This window comes from Microtus oregoni, unplaced genomic scaffold (assembly GCF_018167655.1).
Source record: "Microtus oregoni isolate MIOR12 unplaced genomic scaffold, Mior012 000002F_ref0000024, whole genome shotgun sequence".
Classification (NCBI taxonomy): domain Eukaryota; kingdom Metazoa; phylum Chordata; class Mammalia; order Rodentia; family Cricetidae; genus Microtus; species Microtus oregoni.
The window spans coordinates 90135808-90159940 of NW_024543061.1; the positions used below are offsets into that span (position 1 = coordinate 90135808).

The 24133-nt window shown below is 38.8% G+C and overlaps 2 protein-coding genes and 1 pseudogene across 2 annotated transcripts; all 3 read left to right on the forward strand.

Moving 5' to 3' along the window:
• LOC121436997 overlaps positions 1-13379 on the forward strand; it is a 207102-nt pseudogene extending 193723 nt beyond the window's left edge.
• Positions 9861-11437, forward strand: LOC121432495 (zinc finger protein 431-like). Its single transcript, XM_041630488.1, has 3 exons — positions 9861-9944; positions 11046-11172; positions 11373-11437. Exons 1-3 carry the CDS (start codon positions 9861-9863, stop codon positions 11435-11437), a joined length of 276 nt encoding a protein of 91 aa, XP_041486422.1.
• Positions 13380-20173: 6794 nt separating the features above from the next.
• LOC121441205 (SUMO-conjugating enzyme UBC9-like) lies at positions 20174-20653 on the forward strand. The gene has a single exon (XM_041642346.1). The coding sequence runs from the start codon at positions 20177-20179 to the stop codon at positions 20651-20653; it is 477 nt and encodes a 158-aa protein (XP_041498280.1). The 5' UTR covers positions 20174-20176.
• The last annotated feature ends 3480 nt before the right edge of the window (positions 20654-24133 follow it).

Here is a 24133-nt window from a genome sequence, read left to right on the forward strand (position 1 = left end):
TGTAAAATTGGGGCATCCATCTCCAGCCTATAGGCCCATAGTGTCTGGCAGACTTTTCCATGAAGCAGGAAATTTCAAAGACAATTCTGCCTATATTGGCAGTTTGTTAGTCACCTTTTTTGTGGGTCCTGCAGAATGTCGGGCAGACTCTTGCTTGGAGCAGGAACTTTAAATGATTTTCTCACCTTCTTTAGGCAACTTTAGCAGTGATTTTTCTGTGGGTCCTGGATGTCTAGTTTATAAAACATACCATGAAGCAATTCCAGCAGAAGTTTCTTGCCCAAATGGCTAGTCACATTGAAGGCAAATTCCATAATGAGATTCTTTAATGCCCATCAACCTCTCTGAAATAATAGGTGCTGCCAGAGGCAGATGTGGCTCACTGTCATGAAAAGTCCTAAGTTTTTAAAACATTTTAAATGCCATATTCTGTATGTCTTTGAAAGATTTAAAAAATGTCCATCCATCTGAAATATATCTCTCCACTTCTAGAAAGCCTAACATGACTAAAAGTTTAACTGTTATAAAAGACTTTTAATTTGTATTTCTTTTTATGAATTTATTTATTTTATTGAAAAAATTTCTGCCTCCTCCTGACCTACAATTTCCTTCCCCCTACTCCATCTCCTCTCCCCTCCTTCTCCAGTCCAAAGAGCAGTCAGGATTCTCTACCCTGTGGGAAGTCCAAGGTTCTCCCCCCTCCATCCAGGTCTAGGAATGTGAGCATCCAAACAGTCTAGGCTCCCACATGGCCATTTCATGCAATAAGATCAAAACCCAGTGCCATTGTCCTTGGCTTCTCATCAGCCCTCATTGTCTGACATATTCAGAGAGTCTGGTTTTATCCCATGCTTATTCAGTCCTAGTCCAGCAGGCCTTGCTGAGCTCCCAATAGATCAGCCCCACTGTCACAGTGGGTGGGTGCACCCCTTGCGGTCCTGACTCCTTGCTCATGTTCTCCCTCCTTCTGTTCCTCGTTTGGACTTTGGGAGCTCAGTCCAGCTCCAGTGTGGGTCTCTGTCTCTATCTCCATCCATTGCCAGATGAAGGTTCTATGGTTATATACAAGATATTTGTCAGTATGGCTATAGGATAGGGCCATTTCAGGTTCTCTCTCCTCAGTTGCCAAAGAAACTAATTGGGGACATCTCCCTGGACACCTGCAAGCCCCTCTAGAGTCAAGTCCCTTGCCAACCCTAAGATGGCTCCCTTAATTAGGATGTATACTCCCATATCCACCCTTCCTTTATACCAACCATCCCATTCCCCCAAGCTTCCCCCATCCTCCATTTCTCACTTTTCTCTCCCCAGTTCCCCTTACCCCCATCCCGCTCCACCCCCAAGTTCCCAATTTTTGCCCAGCAATCTTGTCTACTTACGATACCCAGGAGTATGACTATATGTTTTTCTTTGGGTTCAGCTTCTTATTTAGCTTCACAAATTATAGGCTCAATGTTCTTTATTTATGGCTAGAAACCAATTATGAGTGAGTACATCCCATGTTCATTGTTTTGGGTCTGGGTTACCTCACTCAGGATAGTGTTTTCTATTTCCATCCATTTGCATGCAAAATTCAAGATGTCATTGTTTTTTACTGCTGATTAGTACTCTAATATGTATATATTCCACAATTTCGTCATTCATTCTTCCATTGAAGGGTATCTAGGTTGTTTCCAGGTTCTGGATATTACAAATAATGCAGCTATGAACATAGTTGAACAAATTCTTTTGTAATTTGATAGGGCATCTCTTGGGTATATTCCCAAGAGTGGTATTGCTGGGTCCTGGGGTAGATTGATCCTGAATTTCCTGAGAAACTGCCACAATACTTTCCAAAGTGGTTGCACAAGTTTGCATTCCCACCAGCAATGCATGAGTGTACCCCTTACGCCACAACTTCTCCAGCAAAGGCTATCATTGGTGTTTTTGATTTTAGCCATTTTGACAGGTGTAAGATGATATCTCAAAGTTGTTTTGATTTGCATTTTTCTGATTGCTAAGGAGGTTAAGCATGACCTAAGTGCCTTTTGGCTATTTGAATTTCTTCTGTTGAATATTCTCTGTTCAGTTCAGTGCCCCATTTTAATGTCTAGTTTCTTGAGTTCTTTATATATTTTGGAGATCAGACCTTTGTCTGTTGCATGGTTGGTGAAGATCTTCTCCCTGTCAGTAGGTTGCCTTTTTGTCTTATTGACAGTGTCCTTTGCTTTACTGAAGCTTCTCAGTTTCAGGAGGTCCCTTTTATTCAATGTTGCCCTTAATGTCTGTGCTGCAAGCGTTATACTTAGGAAGTGATCTCCTGTGCCCATATGTTGTAGTGTACTTCCCACTTTCTCTTCTATGAGGTTCAGTGTGTTCAGATTGATATTGAGGTATTTGATCCATGTGGAATTGAGTTTTGTGCATGGTGATAGATATGGGTCTATTTTCATTCTTCTACAGGTTGACATCCAGTTATGCCAGCACCATTTGTTGAAGATGCTTTCTTACTTCCATTGTGTACTTTCAGCACCATTGTTGAAAATCAGATGTTCATAGGATTGAGGGTTAAAATCCAGGTCTTATATTCGATTGGTCGACTTCTCTGTTGTTATGCCAATACCAAGCTGTTTTCAATACTGTAACTCTTTAATAGAGTTTGAAGTCAAGGATTTTATTGCTACCAGAAGTTCCTTTAATGTATAAGATTGTTTTGGATATCCTGGGTTTTTTGTTTTTCCATATAAAGTTTATTATTGTCCTCTCAAGATCTGTGAAGAATTTTGATGGGACCTTGATGGGGATTGCATTGAATCTATAAATTGCCTTTGGTAGAATTGCCATTTTTACTATGTTGATCCTCCCATTCCAAGAGCAAGTGAGAGCCTTCCATTTTCTGGTACCCTCTTCAATTTCTTTCTTCAAAGACTTAAAGTTCTTGTCAAATAGATCCTTCACTTCCTTGGTTAGAGTTACCCCAAGATACGCTATGCTATTTGTGGCTATTGTGAAAGGTGAAGCTTCTCTGATTTCCCTCTCTGCTTCCTTATCCTTTGTGTAAAGGACGGCAACTGATTTTTTGGAGTTGATTTTGTATCCTTTCACATTACTAAAGGTGTTTAACAGCTGTTGGAGTTCTTTGGTGGAGTTTTTGGGGTCGCCTATGTAAACTATCATATCATCTGCAAATAACGAAAGTTTAACTTCTTCCTTTCCAATTTGAATCCCCTTGATCCCCTTATGTTGTCTTATTGTTATTGCTAGAACTTCAAACACTATATTGAAGAGGTATGGAGAGAGTGGACAGCCTTGTCATGTTCCTAATTTTAGTGGGATAATTTGAGTTTCTCTCCGTTTAATTTGAAGTTAGCTGTTGGCTTGCTGTAAATTGCTTTTATTATATTTAGGTATGACCCTTGTATCCCTAATCTCTCCAAGACCTTTATCATAAAGGGATGTTGAATTGTGTCAAATGCTTTTTCAGCATCTAATGAAATGATCATATGGTTTTTTTCTTTCAGTTTATTTGTACAATGGATTACATTGATAGATTTTCGTATGTGGAACCAGCCCTGCATACCTGGGATGAAGCCTACTTGATCATAATGGATAATTTTTCTAATGTGTTATTGGATTCGGTTTGACAGTACTTTATTGAGGATTTTCGTTTTGATGTTCATGAGTGAGATTGGCCTGTAATTCTCTTTCTTCATTGAATCTTTGTGTGGTTTTTGTATCAGGGTAACTGTAGCTTCATAATAGAAATTTCTCAATGACTCTTCTTTTTCTATATTGTGACATACATTAAGGAGTATAGGTATTAGGTCTTCTTGAAAGTTCTGGTAGAATTCTGCATTGAAACCATCTGGACCTGCACTTTTTTTGGAAGGGAGGTTTTTGATAACAGCTTCTAATTCTTTGCAACTAACAAGTCTCTTCAGATTGTTCACCTGGTCCTTGTTTAACTTTGGTATATGGTACTTATCTAAAAAAAAGTGTCCATTTCTTTTACATTTTCCAATTTTTTGGCATACATGCTTTTGTAGTAAGATCTAATGATTCTCAGAATTTCCCCTGTGTCTGTGGTTATGTCCCCCTTTTCATTTCTGATCTTGTTAATTTGCATAATCTCTCTCTGCCGTTTGATTAGTTTGGATAGGGGTTTATCAATCTTGTTGATTTTCTCTAAGAACCAGCTTTTTGTTTCATTGATTCTTTGGATTGTTTTCTGTGTTTCTATTTTGTTGATTTCAGGCCTCAGTTTGATTATTTCCAGTCTTCTACTCCTCCTAGGTGAGTCTGTTTCTTTTTTTCCAGAGCTTTCACATGGGCTGTCAAGTCTCCAATGTGTGCTTTCTCCATTTTCTCTATTGGGTACTTAGTTCTATGAACTTTCTTCTTGGCACTGCTTTCATAGTGTCCCATAGGTTTGAGTAAGTTGAGTATTTTCATTGAATTCAAGAAAGACTTTAATTTCTTTCTTTATTTCTTCCTTGATCCAGGTATGGTTCAGTAGTTGACTGTTCAGTTTCCATGAGTTTGTAGGGTTTCTGTGGGTAACATTGTTGTTGAAGTCTAACCTTAATCCATGGTTGTCCGATAAGACACAGTTGGTTACTAATATTTTTTGTAACTGTGTAAGTTTGCTTTGTTACCGAGTATGTGGTCAGTTTTCGAGAAGGTTCCATGAGCTGCAGAGAAGAAGGTATATTCTTTCCTGTTTGGGTAGAATGTTCTATAGATGTCTAAGTCCATTTGGTTGATTACCTCCATTAATTCTCATATTTCTCTGTTAGATTTCTGTCTGATTGACCTGTCCCTTGGTGAGAGAGGAGTATTGAAGTCTCCTACTATTAGTGAGTGTGGTTTGATGACTGCCTTGAGTTTTAGTAATCTTTCTTTTACATAAGTGGGTGCTTTTACATTAGGGGCATAGATATTCAGGATTGAGACTTTATCCTGATGGATTGTTTCTGTTATGAGTATTAAATGTTCGTCTCCATCTCTTCTGATTGATTTTAGTTTGAAGTCAACTTTGTTAGAAATTAGGATGGCCACATTTGCTTGTTTCTTAGGTCCATTTGCTGATAAAACTTTTTCCCAGCCCTTTACTCTGAGTAGATGTCTGTCTTTGTGGTTGAGGTGTGTTTCTTGTAAACAGCAGAATTATGGATCTTGTTTTCGTATCCAATCTCTTAGCCTGTGCCTTTTTATAGGTGAGTTGAGCCCATTGACATTAAGTGATATTAATGACCAGTGTTTGTTGACTCCGGTTATTGTTATTGTTTTTGGTAGTAGAGTTTGTGTGTTTCCCTTCTTTGAGTTGTGCTGGTGAAGGGTCTCTACATGTCTGAGTTATTGTCGTCAGTGTTGGCAATGCTGGATTCTTTGGGTTGTGATTTTCCTTCTATTACTTTCTGTAAGACTGGATTTGTGGCTACGTATTGTTTAAATTTGTTTTTATCCTGGAAAATTTTGTTTTCTCCATTGATAGTGAATGATAGCTTGGCTGGGTATAGCAGTCTGGGCTTGCATCCATGGTCTCTTAGTTTCTGCAGTACATCTATCCAGGACCTTCTGGGTTTAATGTTTTCCATAGAGAAGTCAAGTATAAATCTGATAGGTTTACCTTCATAAGTAACTTGACCTTTTTCCTTTGCAGCTCTTAATATTCTTTCTTTATTCTGTATGTTTTGTTTTTTGATTATGATATGCTGAGGCGATGTTTTTTTCTTGATCCAGTGTGTTCGGTGTTCTGTATGCTTTTTGAACCTTCATAGGAATGTTTTTCTTTAGGTTGGGAAAGTTTCCTTCTATAATTTTATTTATTTATTTATTTATTTATTTATTTTTGGTTTTTCGAGACAGGGTTTCTCTGTGGCTTTGGAGCCTGTCCTGGAACTAGCTCTTGTTGACCAGGCTGGTTTCGAACTCACAGAGATCCGCCTGCCTCTACCTCCCAAGTGCTGGGATTAAAGGTGTGTGCCACCACCACCCGGCCTATAATTTTATTAAATATATTTTCTGAACCATTGATCTGTACTTTTCCTTCTTCTACCCCTATTTTTCTTAGTTTTGGTCATTTTATTGTGTCCCAGATTTCCTGAATGTTTTGTGATGAGCATTTGTTGTATTTGCTGTTTTCTTTGTTCAGTGCATTCATTTTCTCTGTGGTATCTTCAGTGTCTGAGATTCTTTCTTCTATCTCTTGTATTCTGTTGGTAATACTTGTCTCTGTAGTTCCTGTTTCTTTACCCAGATTCTCCATCCCCAGCCTTCCCTTGGTTTGTGTTTTCTTCATTACCTCCATTTCATTCTTCAAGTCTTGAACTGTTTTCCTTACCTGTTTGATTGCTCTTTCTTGTTTCTCTTGTTTTTCTTGGGTATTTTTGAGAGGTTTATTCATTTCCTCTACCGTTTTGTTTGTCCATCACTATTTCTTCATGGCAATTTTTCACCTCCTGTTTAAGGTCCATTTTCACATAGCTCCATTTAAAGTCGATATCTTCTATTTCTTCTGGAGTAGGGTGTTCAATTCTTCTTGTTTTGGTATCTTTAGATTCTGGTGATGTCATGTTGCCTTTCAGGTTGTTGCAGGAATTCTTGCATTGGCACCAGCCCATCACTTCCTTCAAATGAAGCCAGGAGAGGCCTGGTGTCTTGGTCTAGTCTTTGCTGTGACTGATTCTCTTGGTGAATCTCCTCAGTGTAGAAGCAGGAACTGTTCCTGTCTGTATGGAACTCCTCAGCACTATCCAAATGGAACTCCTCAGCACTGAAACAGGGACGCCTGGTAGCCTAAGGACCTGCAGAGAAAAAGGGCTAAGGTAGGGAACAAGGCGGGGTCGAGTAGAACACAGGAGACCCTGCATCACAAGCTGAAGGTGCCCACACTTCCTTGCTGGGGACCTTCAGGCCTGCCTGGTAGGCAGGCACTCACCCCCTGGGTGGGTAGCCTTGGTGCAGGAGCAGGAAACTGTTCCTGAGCCAAGGACCTTGCAGACAGGTCCTTGGGGGGTCTAATTTGTATTTCTTAACTATACATTGCATCTTTAAATGAGCTGCACAAATATAATACCTTAAACAAGAACACACATACACACACACACACACACACACACACACACACACACATATATATATATATATATATATATATATATATATATAACAGTTGACCTTAAATTTTTATCATTACTTCAAAATCTATACAAATACAATGTATTATCTCTGTATCATGGCTCCTTTAAATGTAAACAAATGTTTATAAGCAATATTGGGGAATTTGGTAGTAGTTCTCTCCATACTGCTTCCTACTTTTTGTTTGTAGGGATCTCTGCATGGGCTTGCATCAGCCCCTGGAAGAAGCCTCTTTAATAACAAGTAGGCTAAACAGCAATCTATGATAATAGCAGAAAATAGTTATGAATCATTTCATTGATATTTTTTTCTTGGTCAAATGTATTTGGTTCTACCCCTGTTCTGAGCCATTCAATTTCTGGTTCCTGGCCATCTAGGCAGTGTCACTTATGGACTTCCTCTCACAGTATGAGTTTCAAGTTAGACCAGTCATCTATTCGCCACTAAGAAAGCTCTAAGCCACCAGTGTCCCAGCATATCTTGCAGGTAGTACAAGTGTGGGTTGAATGTTTTGTGGCTGGCTTGGTGTCGCAGTTCCACTGGGAACCTTATGTGGTTACAGAAGATGGCTAGTTCAGCCTCCTCTTGAGTACTAGGAGTCCTCACTAGGGTTACCTTTGTAGGTTCAGGAAAGTTTTCGCTATACTGTTTCTACATCCCCTGTTAAAAGTTCCCCTATTCCAGTTATCTCTCCCTGTCTTCTCCCCATCTGTCTTTTCTTCACTCACATGATCCTTCCTGTTCCCATCCCCACCTGCCTCCACTGCACCGATAAAATCTGTTTTATTTCTTCTTACCAACGAGATGCATTCATCTCTTGTAGAGCTGTTCTTGTTACTTAGCCTCTCTGTGTCTATGGATTGTACTGTGATTAACTGTGATTACTGTGATTATACTTTACTTAACTGGTAATATCGACCTCTAAGTAAATACATATCATGTTTATCTATGTGATTCTGTGTTTCCTCACCTAGGATATTAAAGAACTTAAAAAACTAGACAACAACAAACCAAATAATCCAATTATAATGGGGAACACCTCTAAACAGAATTCTCAGTAAAGGAATCTAAAGTGACTGAGAAACACCTGAAGACATGTTCTACATCCTTAGCCATTAGGGAAATGAATATCAAAACTATGTTGAGATTTCATCTTACAAGTCTTAGAACTGATAAGGTCTATAAGACAGGTGACAGCTAATGCTGGCAAGGACATATAGCAAGGGGATTCATTGCTGTCACAAGTGCAAACTTGTACAGCCAATGTAGAAATTAATATGCAGTCCTCAGGAAATTGGGAGTCAATCTACCTCAAGACAAATCTATACCACTCTTGAACATATACCCAAAAGATACTACCACAAGGACATTTGCTCAACTGTGTTCATAGTGGCTTTGTTCATAAAAGCCATAAACTGCTATATCTGGGAGAGATTGTGTTGATTGATGATTGATGTGTGATGGCTCCTCCACTGTGGGTGGCAATATCTCTAAGAAAGTGGGCTTGGGATACAAAAGGCACCAATCTGACTAGGCAAGAAAGAAAGCCATGAAACACTCCTTGTCCATGTATTTTTGCCTTCAATTATTAGCTTGCTTTTCTATCCTAAGCTCCCAAAATGATGAAGCCAAATTACCCCCACTCTTTTTCTGAGCTGCTTTTCATTAAAAGATTTAATTGGTGATATATAAATGCAAGATAGAACAAAAAATGGAGAACCAAAAGTAATATTGTTGCTAGACAGAACCTGGGAATGATGTCTCTTTGAAGAGTATAGAAGATATCAAAACTTTAGGTGGCAAAAATATTAGAAAGTAGTACACAGAATTAATTAGCTGTTCTTGTAGGATCAGAAAGATGGAAATGTTAAGAGAGATGACAGAAAGTGGAGATTGAAATCATAGAATTTCAGTTGAAATTGATTAAGCTGGAGGTTATTTGTGTGATATTTTGGCTCCAAAATATTTCTTTTTCTGCCTCTGACCTGGAAATTTAGTAAAGCAGAATTTAAAAAATATGAGCTAATTCCTTAAATGGAATATTGAATGTGGTGGATGGTTATTACTGATGATTCATTCAAGACTATAGTGAAAAATAAACACCAAGTGGAGCAGAAATAAATGAAAATGAAAAGGCAGTTTCTTATGGCAGTCAATTACTAGAACAGGCAGGGATTTTCGAGGATTTTATCACCATTATAGAGAAGGCCCTTGCTATAGAATGGAAGCCTAGCAAGGTGCTCTAAGGGTAAGACTCCATTCACATAAGCATTCAACTTATGGAAGGCGTAAGCAAAGTGATTCTTAACCGTAACCCTAAACACATTTTTCTTCTTTGGTTACCATGAGCCTATTGTGACCCAGGTCAGGATGTAATTGATTGAATGAAAACCTCTCATATAGGAAGATGTATTTGAACATCTCCCTCTTCTTGTCAACTTTCATTTGATTGCTTGTGAATCCAGCCAGAGGAGGAGCCTTTCTGGATGAAATTCCTCACTGGACATGTGATATGAGTTTCTATCGCCTCAACCTATTCCCTGTTCTTTGTGCCTGCTATATTGTGGTTGAAACTAATCAGTCAGCTTTCTTCTTTTGCTGTCATGACTTTCCTACCATTATAAACTCTATCACCAAATCACATAAGATTCAGCAAAATTAACTGCTATTTGATCCTAAGACAGTTTGGATCATTTTTGTTTGTTTATTTCTGAATACAAGATTTGTCTGTATAGCCCTAGATGTCCTGCAAGTTGCTGTGTATACCAGGCTGGCTTCAAACTCAGAGATCCCCTGACCCTGATTCCCAAGTACTGGGATTAAAAGTGAGCCTTGATTTTTTTTTTTGTTTTTATATTGTTGTATGATGGTTTTGTTCCTATCAAGCATATACTGAGCTTCACCCATATCTTGAATTTTAAAATTTGACAGAGGGTATCATTATGTTTCCCAGGATGGCATGTATTCATGACATTGACACTGGTTGTGCTTTCTGAGTCATTGGATTGCAGGTGCATCACCTTCTTCCGTCCTGTTTTGTTTTGTTTGAATTTTTATTTTAATATGAGTATTTACTTGTACATGGATATGTACCATGTGAGTGCCTGATCCTTACATTGATTAAAAGATGGAACTAGGAACCGTGAACTTGGAATAATGAATAGTTGTGATCCCCCCATGTAATTCCTTGAGTCAGACCAGGAGTACTCTTTACTGTTGAAACATCTTTCCTGCTCAGTGTTGATTATTTGTAATCAAGATATATATTTGATACTTTCATTTGTCCAATTATGACTTTTTAAACGTCCAGTGCCTTTTAGTAAAATCTTATTTATGTTGCAGTTTAAATTGAGACACTTCAGGTTTCTCATAGATGAATAAAGAGCTGGAGTAAATAGATAACTCTTTTCAGGAACTACAGCAAAAACCTCTGAGTTCTTTCTATCTTTTATGTTTGTTTGATTGACTTTTAAATGGAAACAGATCCTTAATATATATTTATGGCTGTCCTAGAAGTGATTGCATGGACTAGGCCATTCAACTCAGAGGCAGATAGATATATGACTCTGCCTTCTGAGTGCAAGGATTAAAGGCATGATTCAATACACCCAGTTTGACTATCTTTTTTTTCTTTTTTTGTTAGAAATTAATCATCCATACAATTTCTCTCATTTGTACTCTGTACTGTTGATCTGTTTACTTATCTTTTATTGTTTGTTAATAGGCATTTCAAAGGGTTCATAAATTACAGAGGTGAATCTTCCATTCAGTTTGTTTCTAAAGTGACTTGGTAATTAAATTATGTCTATTTCATAGAATAAGTATGGGGAGCACCAAAGTTATATGACTATACTGTCAAAGAAGTATACATTTGCAGTGTTGTCAAAGTCATGATTTCTGTTGTACAAATGTATGGAATATTTTAGAATGCAGTGACCTATGATGATGTACATATCAACTTCACTTGGGAAGAATGGACTTTGCTGGATCCTACCCAGAGGAGTCTCTACAAAGATGTGATGTTGGAAACCTACGGAAACCTTACTAGTATAGGTAAGACTGAATTATATTTCATGTTTTATAATAAGGGGACAGTTGTTCATTGGTAACTGGTGCTCTTTTGTAATATGATTGAGGAAGAAGAAGAATGAAATGAATAAATCAGGCATGGCTGTAAGGTTCAATACAAATGGTAACTAATTTTTTTTACACATTTCAATATATAACATACATATTCTGGCATTATATTTTAGGATACAGTTGGGAAGACCATAATATTGAAAAACATTGTCAAAGTTCTAGAAGACATGAAAGGTAATTTTCATGTGTAAGCTGATAGAATTGTATCTCTGAAGAATGTGTAATGCATCCTGTAAGCTTTAAACAAAAGCAACAGTGTAAATACTAAAGTGCATTGATGAATTTTAAATTCTCACAAAATCATATACCTTAATTTCAGATAAGTGAACTGCATTTGCAAGCCATTCTTTTAAGAAGGAAGATAAGGAAACAATGTCTTAACCTATATTAAAATTTGAGTCATAATATGATGAGAGCTATATTGTAGAATTATCAATCCATTTATTTCATGAATATATATATATATATATATATATATATATACACACATATTGAAAAGGTGATAAGTATCTCTCTAAAACTCTATTATACTAATAATCCATAGAAAAGGTAGTTTAACTCATAGACTTGTGACTGCAAAGTTTAGTGAGGGGGCAGTTAAAGTCAACAGTCAAGGGGCAGCTGTTATGGAGAGGCCTTAATCCATATACCACAAGTCTATGAACATAAAGTCAAACTGTGTGAACTCAATGTGGAAACCTTATATTTGTTATTTTTCTTTTACTAGGTATGTCATATGTTAGTCTGGATACAAGCCCCATGAGCATAGGGATGTGAAAATAGATAACATACCTTTTTCTCAGAACAATTAGAAGATATGTAGCGGTCCCCATGTTGAATATACTTGTTGCATTTGTTGGACAAGTATATAAGTAATTGGTTTTCTCGCCTCATTGTTAATATATCAGTAAGCTCACATTTCAGAAAAGCATCATGAGTACTAGGACTGTGTAAGTACTTCTGTTTGTCATAGTTCACTTACCAAATGTAGTATCACTCACAATATAGGAAACTTTATGAATGCAACAAGGGTGGTGAAGTTCTGAGATTTTTCAGTTCTCTTCAAATAGGTAAAAATTCTCATATAGAAAAAAGATTCTGTAAATGTGAACCATGTAATAAAGGTTGTTATCTATTGTCTTCAAAGATGCAAAACAAGCCTTAATGAAGGGGAACAACAAGATTGTAAACATGGTGATAAAACCTTAAGATATATTTTCTCTTTAAAATTGGACCAAATTGTAAAATTAATTCATACAGATAAAAATATTCAACAATGAATGTGCTAATTCTTTAACATGTCCCACTATCATTACAGGCATGAAAAAAGTCAAACTAGAGAGAAAACATCTGTATATACTCAATGTGTTAAAGCCTTCACATGTGACAGTCATCTACACAGGTTTGAAAGAACACATACTAGATTGAAACCCTTTGAACATAAAGAATGTGGTAAAGCCTTTATACATCACAGTCCTCTTCAGATACATAAAAGAACACATACTGGAGAGAAGCCCTATGAATGTAATCAGTGTGGAAAAGCCTTTGCATATCACAGTAGTGTCAGAAAACATGAAAAAAGCCATACTGGAGAGAAGCCCTATGAATGTAATCAGTGTGGAAAAGCCTTTGCATATCACAGTAGTCTCCAAATACATGAAAGAAGCCATACTGGAGAGAAGCCCTATGAATGTAATCAGTGTGGAAAAGCCTTTGGACAAAACAGCCATCTTCAACGTCATGAAAGAACCCATACTGGAGAGAAGCCCTATGAATGTAATCAGTGTGGAAAAGCCTTTGCATGGCATGGTTATCTACAAGAACATAAAAGAATACATACTGGCGAGAAGCCCTATGAATGTAATCAGTGTGGAAAAGCCTTTACACGTCATAGTAGTCTCCAAATACATGAAAGAAGCCATACTGGAGAGAAGCCCTATGAATGTAATCAGTGTGGTAAAGCCTTTGCATGGCATGGTCATCTACAAGAACATAAATGAACACATACTGGAGAGAAGCCCTCTGAATGTAACCATTGTGGAAAAGCCTTTGCACGTCAGAGTCATCTCCAAATACATGAAAGAAGACATACTGGAGAGAAATCTAATGAATGTAATTAGTGCGATAAAGCCTTTGCTTATAGCATAGTTATTTTGAATGTGCCCCAATGCCTGTGTTATAGGAACGAATGCTTATAAGAGAGAAAGTTGCATGTGTGAAAAATTGTTTGTTTAAAGAGTTGTTTTAATTGTAATTGTGTGATGTCATTATATGTTTGTGTGAGTATGTAAAGTTTTCATGTTTGCTTCTGAGAATGTTTGACCCTCGAATCTTCTTGTAGCAAGAATTACAGGAAGTTGTCAAAAATTAGGCCTTGGTTCTAGGAATGAATATTTCTTAATTGCCCAGCCATGTTTCTAGTGCTGTAAATATTTTAAAGCCTGTTTGTATCATGTTGAAGTCAAGAAATAGGGATAAACACATATGAGAGAAAAACTCTATTCCTGAAAATGATTTTGCAAAGACGTTGGACGTCACAGTTGTCTTCAGCTTCAAGAAAAAAAAAAACATGTTTCATTTATTTTTGTAATAGCCTTGAAGGAAGTAAATTAGAGCCATGTTCACTGAAGACTGATGTTAGAGATCACTTCATTGTGGTTTCTACTTTGAAACATTTGAGGTAGATACTAAAATGTGCTTCATGTGTGACAAATTCATTTCTTGCCTCTAAGACTTTCCAGAAATTAGAAAAATCACAAATCTTGCTTTATCAAGAGTTGCTGTTTGAGTGTAGCCTATGTTTGGCTTCAGAATATGTGAACTATGAGGGAAAGGGTACTGGAACATGCACACAAGGGACACCATATTTTGGAAGAGGAACAAAAAGTGCTCTGAGAGACTGGAAAAGTTTCTACTAAAATACCAATTTTTCAAACTAGAGCCCTGTGTTTCCCTAGGGTGTAATGGCAGAGCTGGGAAGGGCTGTGCTGGCTTAGTAATTTGATTTCTGCTCATCTAGTAAGGGAACTGCTACTGTCTTGAGGCTCAGCTGGGCAAGTCTAGCTCTTGAGGGACTCTGGGCAAGCCTAGCAATCAGGAGAACCAGTGGGAAATAGATTGTGATCTATGAGGGAGCCAATAGGGAGCCATGTGAGTTGTTTTTCTTTTTCCCTAAATTGTATATTTTATTTCTACCTCCAGTTCTTATCCCACCTTCCTTTGAAGAGGTAATACTAACTACCATTATGTGACTGGGGAATGACTGTTCTGGTTTGTTTCAGCTGATTTTTTTTAAATTTATTTATTATGTATACAGTATTCTCAGTATTCTGTCTGCATGTATTCCTACAGTTCAGAAGAGTGCACCAGATCTCGCAATAGATGGTTGTGAGCCACCATGTGTTTGCTGGGAATTGAACTCAGGACCTTTGGAAGAGCAGGCAGTGCTCTTAACCACTGAGCCATCTCTCCAGCCCCTAAGCTGAATTTTTTTTTGGCATCAGGTGGTAGTATTATGGTACCCTTCCATAGAGCCTCTCATAAAGACCAAAGTCTCAGATGTAGACAGAGTTGTCTGGGAAGCACTAACATATCCAAAGTCCATAAGACATTCTTGACGGACTCACAATAGCTTCCATCTGTTAGAGGATTCCACTTAACTTCTACAGTTGGACTCAAGAGTGATGAACCCACAACCAACTGTCACACCATTTTATACCTGTTTCATCAGCCAGAAGTCAGCATGATGCCCTCCCCATGTGACTTCTGGATAGGGAGAAGAGAGGTATTTAGTATCATTTAATTTGGAGGTTAAAACAATCCTGAGCCTGTCCTTCTTTGCTGTGTGCAGGTGTTCTAGGAGCCAAGGTCTGATGTCTCACATCCGTAGAGAATCTTTTTATCAAGAAAATATTACTGAGATTGGCTATCTAACTAACATCTCATGTAGACTTACATCTAATGTCCGTGGAGTGTGAACTGTTGTGTTGTTAGCAATCCTCTTATCCTTTCATTAAAATTTCTTGTTGAGTACTAAAGGCCAATGCAGGTGTCAAAAATTAATCTTTCTTTCTGTGTTGTCAAGGCCAGTTGAGCATCTAGTCTTTAGAGGTCACTTGTGCTTGGAAGGAACCTCAGATTCTTCATGTCTCTCTGTTATCAGTTGTCCATCAATGTGAGGATAAGTCAAAAGCTTTGCTTTATGTACTGTGGCTTCCTTTGAAGCCTTGAAGAAATCTTTCCCACATTGATCCTCCTTTTGTACACTTGATAATGATTCCAATTCATTGATTGGGTTCTCCATGGCCTCCATGAACAGGACAATAAATGATCAATAGATAGCCTTTGTTCCTATGGACCTCACTGATCTTGTATAGAAATGAGAGAAATATTCCCCCTTTTGGTCCCTGTAATGACATAAGAATAGCCTCTAAGAATGATTATTAAACACTAGAAGATCAGTTTTATACTAGTTTTGTACTTTTAACTACTTTATAATACTTCAGGAGTCAGACACAACTCAATAAACTTTCTTTGGCACACCTTTCAACCACTCCTTGAAATAGTTGGAATCTGACCTTGCAAACTTTAATAAATAAATGATTCCTAAGTCTCATCCTTATGTACCTTAAACAACTTACTCAGACCTTCATAGCTTGTAAGACCTTTCCAGTCTTCTTTATTCTGGAGCCATCTAGTCTTAATCTTGGTCATACATCTAAGTCCTTTTTTACTATGGTCATTTACATATTTATGTTCTTCTAGCATGTTCTTTTATGTACTTCTCCCTTTTTGCTAATATCATAATTACATAGGAACATTAACAAATATGTTTATGATCTGTTGTGAGAATTTTCTCCCCCATGGAAGGGGCAGAAGCAATTTCTATCCCATAACCATAATTCCCAATGAAGATACAAAGTACAATTTCACCAAAGTCCATCCTGGGGACCAACCAGTGAGTTTATTGAGCTTACTTACTGAGCATGGTTGAGAAGGTACATAAAAGGGGTTTTGATTCTGTGGTTGTTTGAATCAAAATGACCCCCAAAATCCCATGGAGAGGCACTATTAGGAGGTGTGGCCTTGTTGAACTATGAAATAATCACTTTCTGCTGCCTGCTGATCTGGATGTAGAACACTCAGCTCTTTCTCCATGCTTTCTGCCATGATGATAATGGACTAAATCCTCTGAAACTGTAAGCCAGGCCAAATCAAATATTTTCCCTTATAAGTGTTGCTGTGGTCATGGTGTCTCTTCATAGCAATAGAAGCTCTAACTAAGATACACAGAAGCAGCACAAGGCATGTCTCCATCCAGTATATACAATGGCTCTCCCATAGCTGCATATGTGGAGCTTACCTTCTCTCTACACTTCCACTGCCCATATACTCTCCATTACAATATTTTTCTCAGTGTACATAGGATGTAAGTAAGCCTTATAGCACTCAAGGTAAATTCCCACTTTTTTTTTTTTTGTTTTTTTGAGACAGGGTTTCTCTGTGGTTTTGGAGCCTGTCCTGGGACTAGCTCTTGTAGACCAGGCTGGTCTTGAACTCACAGAGATCTGCCTGCCTCTGCCTCCCAAGTGCTGGAATTAAAGGCGTGCGCCGCCACCGCCCGGCTTAAATTCCCACTTTCAAAGATGTATTTCTCATAGGTGCTAACACAGAATCAAGATCCACTCAAATGGTTCCCTGGCTACATACTCTAGCTCATTCTTAAAACCACAAGGTCCCATGTCATTAGGGATGAATTGCATATAGTTGCCTGGAAAAGAGGCTGTGTACTAAGATCAAATGGGATGCTTTTTTCTTGATGGAATATCAACATTCAGCAAAACTGATGGTGGTCATCCTTTGTAAGCAGCCATGGGTGATCATGGGATGATACCAAATGTTTGTCTTAAGATAGTGCTGAGCAACAACAAATGAAAGAAAGCTGAATAGAAACTGTATATGATAATGTAATAAATTTGTTTTTCCTCAACTAAACATTAGATAAACACAAGGCATTATTCATATGATCCATGGCATCACTACTATAACCATGTTTTTGGGTTTTAATGTAAGTATGTAGTTGAATCCAAGAAATAGCAAATACATAAGAAAATATCATGTAATTGATGCTTACAGCATCCAGTACAACACAACTAAGAAATCCCTCTTAAAACTATGATGCTCCATCTTACTCTAGAGAGTTACACAGGCAGCCTCTATCCATTATATAAGTGAGTATCTCATTTGCTCTTTTCACTACAGACATGTATAAATAAACGTTAAATAAATATTTACATTTGAGCATCCAAATCTTTAATAGTCCTGATTAACATACGACTTGTCTTTGGGGTATTTCTGAGGCAGCCCTCCCTCAGCTAAATTCTACTTGGTGTGACTAACTCTCTCCTAAGCATTGGTCAATCCTTTATATCACCAATTCTAGTCTTCTACATTGCGACTTAGTACTGGAGTACTGCTCAGTACATGAGATGCCATTTACAACTTCCACAAATTAACTCCAAATGGACCTTACACTTAAATGTCAAATGCTAAGTGCAGAACTTCTAGAAAATACTTGAAACTAGGCCTCTCTGACTTTGGCAACCTGCCTAGGCTTTGGGAGGTTTCTCTAAGGCAATGATGTATAGAGAAACAGCAGAGCACTGTCTCTAATATCAGGAATATGCATGGGAGAGCTGGTAAAGATGTGGGGCCAGAGCCTTTGGAAAAGGGTTGTTTCATATCCTCAAAACCCTAGACTTTTCACAGAAGGATGAAAACTGTGGTTATCAATTCTAGCACCACTGTGGACTTTGTTTATTATGTTCTTGATTTACCCAATATTCCTCTTGTGCAACATTGCCTGATTAGCCTCTTTCTGAATTTGTATACTTTTTTTTAAACCAAACCCTTGATTTACCTTTGCAGGAGACTTGCTGTTGAATTTGATGCAAATCTCCAGCCAATCTGATATATGCCTGTCTTTATATTTGCAGCCAGTGCTGGGAATTCTGTGCTGTTTCCCTTCTGCTCACATGGTTTTGATACTTAGACCTCACTAACTAATCAGAGCCTCTAGACGACCCGACAGTCAAATGGGAGGGTTCTGGGAGCCAGCCTTCCAGTTTAGCCCTTCCTGAAGAAATCAGTCTCTTCCATGCACTGCGCCTTGGGCTCCCATGTGGGGAGAGAAGGTGTCTGCTCAGCAGCTTCTCCATGGTGAGTGTGGGGTTGCTTTCCACGTAGGGGAGGTGTGGTGGCCCAAGGTGTGTAGGAAGCTGCTGTCACCATGTGTGGAGGAGTGACTGGGCTTGGTGAGTGAGGGGCCGCTGTCCTCAAACTAAGTAGAGCGGCCTGCTGAGGCTTGTGGGTGGTGTGGTGGGTCCTCCCCTGGCTAGGTGGGAGGCAGTGGACAAACCAGGAGTTTAGTGTGTTCCTGCCTCATCCTAAGTAGCCCTAAGTGATCCTTGCAACTCCCTGCTGTCAGTCTCTAAATCTTCACTGCCTGGGGTGTGTCTGCACAGAGCAGAGCTCTGGGATCCACAGATGGTGGTGCCTGTAGTGCTTATGTTGTTGCATGTGGAGCCCAATTTTTCAAATTCGGAGACTACTGGTATCTCCAGTCTCTTCAGAAGTGCTACACTTTAAACATTTATGTTTAGAATCCATCTGCAGTTAATTTCGTGGAGCTCATAAATGGTTTCTCCTTTGTAGAGTATCACTCCACTGCTAAACTGTGAATTAGGGGAGCATAATTGATAATAAAATTAATGGTATAAGAATTTACCAGTTCTTAGGAGACATTTAGTCACACAAAGTAGAATTTAAGTGAGGGAGGGCTGCATCCCAAATTCCCCAAAGATAAGTAGTATGCTAGCCATGCCTGTTAGAGATTATTTTCATGAGATGCAAATGTTTGTTCACCAGGATTAATATACCAGTAAGGTACATTCCTATAACAAATTAAAGAACCGTTTTTTACAACCAGCCAAAAGACCTACTTTCTCATCAAAGACCTCTAACATGGTGCCCAAGGGGCCATTACAGGCTCAGAACCTGTGTGCCCTGAAAGTATAATAATTCTAGTACAGCTTCATTTTTCAGTTTTTAAAAAAGCAGTGTACAGTCAATGTCCCCTATACAGATTGAGGTGACTTGAATTCTGTCTTTAACCCCACAGAGCATTGCCTTTGCTACCCTCTTGGTTAACCGCCATGAATTTTTGGATTACAAAAATGCTGCACCACAGAGTTCTAAAATTACCAGTTTGATTCATATTTGGGTTGTCCATTGCAATAACAATAAAAGGATTTGTGTGTGGATCATGGCTTCTCCCTTCAGACCAGAAGAGTAGGAACAGTGTACTGTGTACACTGGAAGGGGGAAAAACTGGACAATAACGAGATCACAGAATGAAGTTTAAGGGAGTGAGCTTCAGGGTTATCCATTACAAAGAAGGACCTGATTGGGCACAGTGTGTGACTTTCTGTGTAATTTCCCATCATACATTATTTCTTGCACATGAATGAAGACAGACACTCGTGGGTGTACAGTTGAGGGAGGATAGCTTGAACTACTACATGTTTAGTTTCCAATTAGTGAACTCTCCCATGCAGATATGTTCACTCCTGGTTGACACAGTTAAGTCAGCTCAGTTGTTTGAGACATAGGCCATTGGCTAACATTTTACATGGGACAAAGTCATGCATTCTCTTATTAATGGTATTCTCCCTATCAGGGAAGTGCCCACTCTGTTTCAAAGTCAGTATAACTAAGTGTTCAATTATTTTTTTATCATTTTAAGAAGTCGAGCTCCGGGCTGTGCGCGGAGGGTGCGGAGGGAAGTCCCGAGACAAAGGAGCGCCACGGCCTCTGCAGCCGCAACAGTCCCGGCCTTGGTCGCCCAGGGACTTTGAATATGTCGGGGATTGCCCTCAGCCGACTTGCCCAGGAAAGGAAAGCTTGGAGGAAGGACCAGCCTTTTGGCTTTGTGCCTGTCTCAACAAAGACCCCTGATGGCATGATGAACCTGATGAATTGGGAGTGCGCTATCCCTGGAAAGAAGGGGACTCCATGGGAAGGAGGCTTGTTCAAACTGCGGATGCTTTTCAAAGATGACTATCCGTTCTCGCTACCAAAATGTAAATTTGAGCCACCACTGTTTCACCCAAACATGTATCCTTCTGGCACAGTGTGCCTGTCCATCCTGGAGGAAGACAAGGACTGGAGGCCAGCTATCACGACCAAACAGATCTTATTAGGAATACAAGAACTTCTTAATGAACCAAATATCCAAGACCCAGCTCAAGCAGAGGCCTACACAATTTACTGCCAAAACAGAGTGGAGTATGAGAAAAGGGTTCGAGCACAAGCGAAGAAGTTTGCCCCCTCATAAGCAGCGGCCCTTTGGCTCCATGACGAGGAAGGGATTGGCTTGGCAAGAACTTGTTCACACCTTTTGCAGATCTAAGTCGCTGCATACAGTTACTAGTCGCCTGGGAGGGTTGAGCGGGCGCCATTTTCCATTTCCGCCACTGGCATATACAGTCTCAATTCACTGAATTGCCCCAGTTTTTCATACAGGGTCTCTTCCTTCAGTCTTTTGTATTTTTGATTGTTATGTAAAACTTGCTTTTATTTTAATATTGATGTCAGTATTTCAACTGCTGTAAAATGATAAACTTTTGTACTTGGTAAGCCCCTCGGAGCTAGTTTCTTCGCGCTTGGATGCAGGCATGCTTCCCACTGTTCAGAGCTCTGGCCTCCAGCTGGCTGTATGACAGAACCACACTGTCCCTCCCTCCCCACCCTCAACCTCCTCAGAAACCTGGGCTGTTGTTTATGAGCCTCAGATCCAAAGTTGGCCAGCGTCTCCATTCTGCACCACTTCCTTTGTGTTTATATGGCGTTTTGTCTGTGTTGCTGTTTAGAGTAAATAAACTGTTTATATAAAAAAAATAAAATAAAAAAGAAGTCAATTATTGGTTATCATATTTTAGATTTCATTTTATTCAAAGGCATTATTGCTATAATTTCTTTGTTTTTATTTTCCAATGTTTCCCAGTTTTTGAATTTCATTCTGTTTTTAAGTGCTGTTTATTTATTCATCTATTTATTTCAACCTTGTGGGCCATGACTCTTTTTAGGGGGATCAAATGAACCTATCACAGTACTGGCCTAATACCAGCAGAAAGTACAGATATTTAAATTATAATTCATAACAGCAAAATATAGTTATGAAGTAGCAGCAAAAATAATTTTATAGGTGGGGGTCACTACATCATGAGTAACTGTATTAAAGAGTCACAGCACTAGGAAGATTAAGAAAACTGATTTAGATCAATGTCTCCTATAGCTCAGGCTTACATCATACTATGTAACTGAGAATTGCTGTGAACAGCTAATCCTGCCTTTGGTTTCTAGTGCTGCAAAAGCAGTCCTGCAACTCCTACCAGGCTGGATCTTGACTGGTCTGTGTGAAGGAGGAATAGATCAGTGAATGAGTATCCTCCAACTTCTCTAGATTTTACTTGTGACTTTACAAGTGAAGTGGGACCTGTGTAAGACTTGAGTTCACTGACCAGTTGTAAAGCCAGTGTAGACACAACAGGCAGAGGATTGGCAAGAAGAAGGGTAAAAACTTTCCTGCTGTGACAGTAGTGGACATTAGCAGTGAGTAGTGAGGTAATCAATTTTAAATGCTCCATAAACGTGCTTACTTGCCATTTCGTGGGTCCACAGACCATGCATACAAGAATCTATATAAAGAACTGAACTTACCATTAAACTTAATTACTATAGTGACAGTAGTTCACGTAAAATAGAAGACCTGGATAAAATGATATGGCCCTGCCTACTATGATTTATTTTCCAGGTTTTAGATGTATGCTCTGAGATAAATGATGTAAATAGTACTTGTTCTGCTCTAATACAAATCCCAAGTCTCTGGAGCACATGGACATAAAATCTGTTTCAACTTTTGAACAGAATTTTTCAGGATGATAAATACATTATTTCCACTATCTCTCTTCTGCCTCTAAGCCCTCCGATAGACCCTTTGTTGTGTTCTAATTCTCATGTCTTCTTTTTGTTTAACAACAATTACTGTTTGAATGTGACCTGTGTTTGGTTGAAGGATCTCCCAGCTATGAAGTAAATGGTTGGCTACACTGAACCTTGAGTGTGTAATGGAATATATATACACAGAAGACTCTGTGCCTTGGAAGAGGAACAGGAAGTGTTCTGAGAGAATGGAAGGTTTTACTAAAGTACAAATTTTCCATATTAGGATCTTGTCTGACTATAATGTGGAAGGACAAACCTGGAGGATATTTGCTTTCTAAGACATTTGATCTCTGCTCACCCAATAGGATAACTACTAATGACTTGAAGCCCACCTGGGTAGTCCTAGCTAATAAGGGACTCTAGTTAATTAGGAGCACCAATAGGAAGTAGTTTACAGGTTCTTTCCAGTAGTCTCTTGTTCTGCTCTAGAGAGTTGTAAGGAGAACCACAAGCCATTCCATGGTGAATGTAGGAGCCACTGTCCCCAGACCAGGAAGAGCAGGTTAACTGAGCTGTCAGATCTGCTTGGACAGGGATGAGCCATGAGCCAGACAGGTTCTGTTGTTCTTTGTAGTGACCTGGGTAGTGGTCCTTGGCCTCTGACCTTTGTTGAGTGTTGATTCCCTGGCGAGGAGGAGGCTCTGCCATCCTGGCATGGGAGACTATGTGCTTGTAATATTGTTTTAATCAGTGTGGTAAAGCCTTTGCATGGCACAGTCATCTTCAAAGTCATGAAAGAGGCCATACTGGAGAGAAAACCCTATGAAAATAATCAATGTGTTTAAAGCCTTTGCCTTTCATAGTAATCTCTGAAAACTTAAAAGAACCCATAATGTAAAGAAATATTATGTATGTAATTAGTGTGGTAAAGGTTTTGTTTAACATATTCATCTTCAAAGACATGAACTAACAAATGCTGGAGCTTCTGTCATAGCCAGACTTCTCAACAGTCAGGATTTCTTTCTCCTCATAGCTGTAGATATCAGGATACTTTCCCTCCACAGCTTCAGTTATAGCCAGACTTCTCAACAGTCAGGATTCCTTTCTCCTCATAGCTTTATGTATCCAGGATATCTTTTCTCCAAAGCTTCAGGAATAGCCTGACTTAATAACAGTCAGGGTAGCTTTCCTAGCAGATGTAGATATCCAGGATTGCAGTTGAAGACTGCTCAGGCAGTGTCCATAGCCATCTAGACCCAAAAAGTCACACTGAAAATATACTAATGATAATGCTGGCACGTTAGAATGGCTCAGAATAGCTGTTGATTTAAGAACATAGTATGGATGGCTGACTTTCCCATAACATTTTTAAAATTTGTGTTCTATGTCCTTTGTATGTTAGAGGATTGTGGCATCAATACATGTTGTAATAGGAGCAGCGGGCTATGTTCCTGGCACCCGGCCGCCCACACGGCTAGCTTTATGCCTGAAATAATTACACGGAAACTGTATTCTTTTAAACAATGCCTGGCCCATTAGCTTTCGCCTCTTACTGGCTAGCTCTCACATCTTGCTTTAACCCATTTCTAATAATGTGGGTAGCCCCACAAGGTGTGGCTTATCAAGAAAGATCTTAACTTGCGTCTGTCTGGAGTGGGAGAATCATGGCTACTGACTGACTCAGCTTCTTTCTCCCAGCATTCTGTTCTCTTTACTCCGGCTATCTAAATTCTACCCTATCAGAGGGCCAAGCAGTTTCTTTATTAATTAACCAATGAAAGCAACAAATAGATTCAAGACCCACCTCCATCAAATACATCTTTTAAATGTATCTTTTAGATCATATATTAAGATCTATTTATCTTTTAAA

Coding starts and splice junctions, on each gene's coding strand:
- LOC121432495 (XM_041630488.1), top strand. CDS start 9,861: ATGTCCTGCAAGTTGCTGTGTATACCAGGCTGGCTTCAAACTCAGAGA. Junction 9,945..11,045: donor CCCAAGTACTGGGATTAAAA/GTGAGCCTTGAT, acceptor GGAATATTTTAG/AATGCAGTGACCTATGATGA. Junction 11,173..11,372: donor CGGAAACCTTACTAGTATAG/GTAAGACTGAAT, acceptor ATTATATTTTAG/GATACAGTTGGGAAGACCAT.
- LOC121441205 (XM_041642346.1), top strand. CDS start 20,177: ATGTCGGGGATTGCCCTCAGCCGACTTGCCCAGGAAAGGAAAGCTTGG.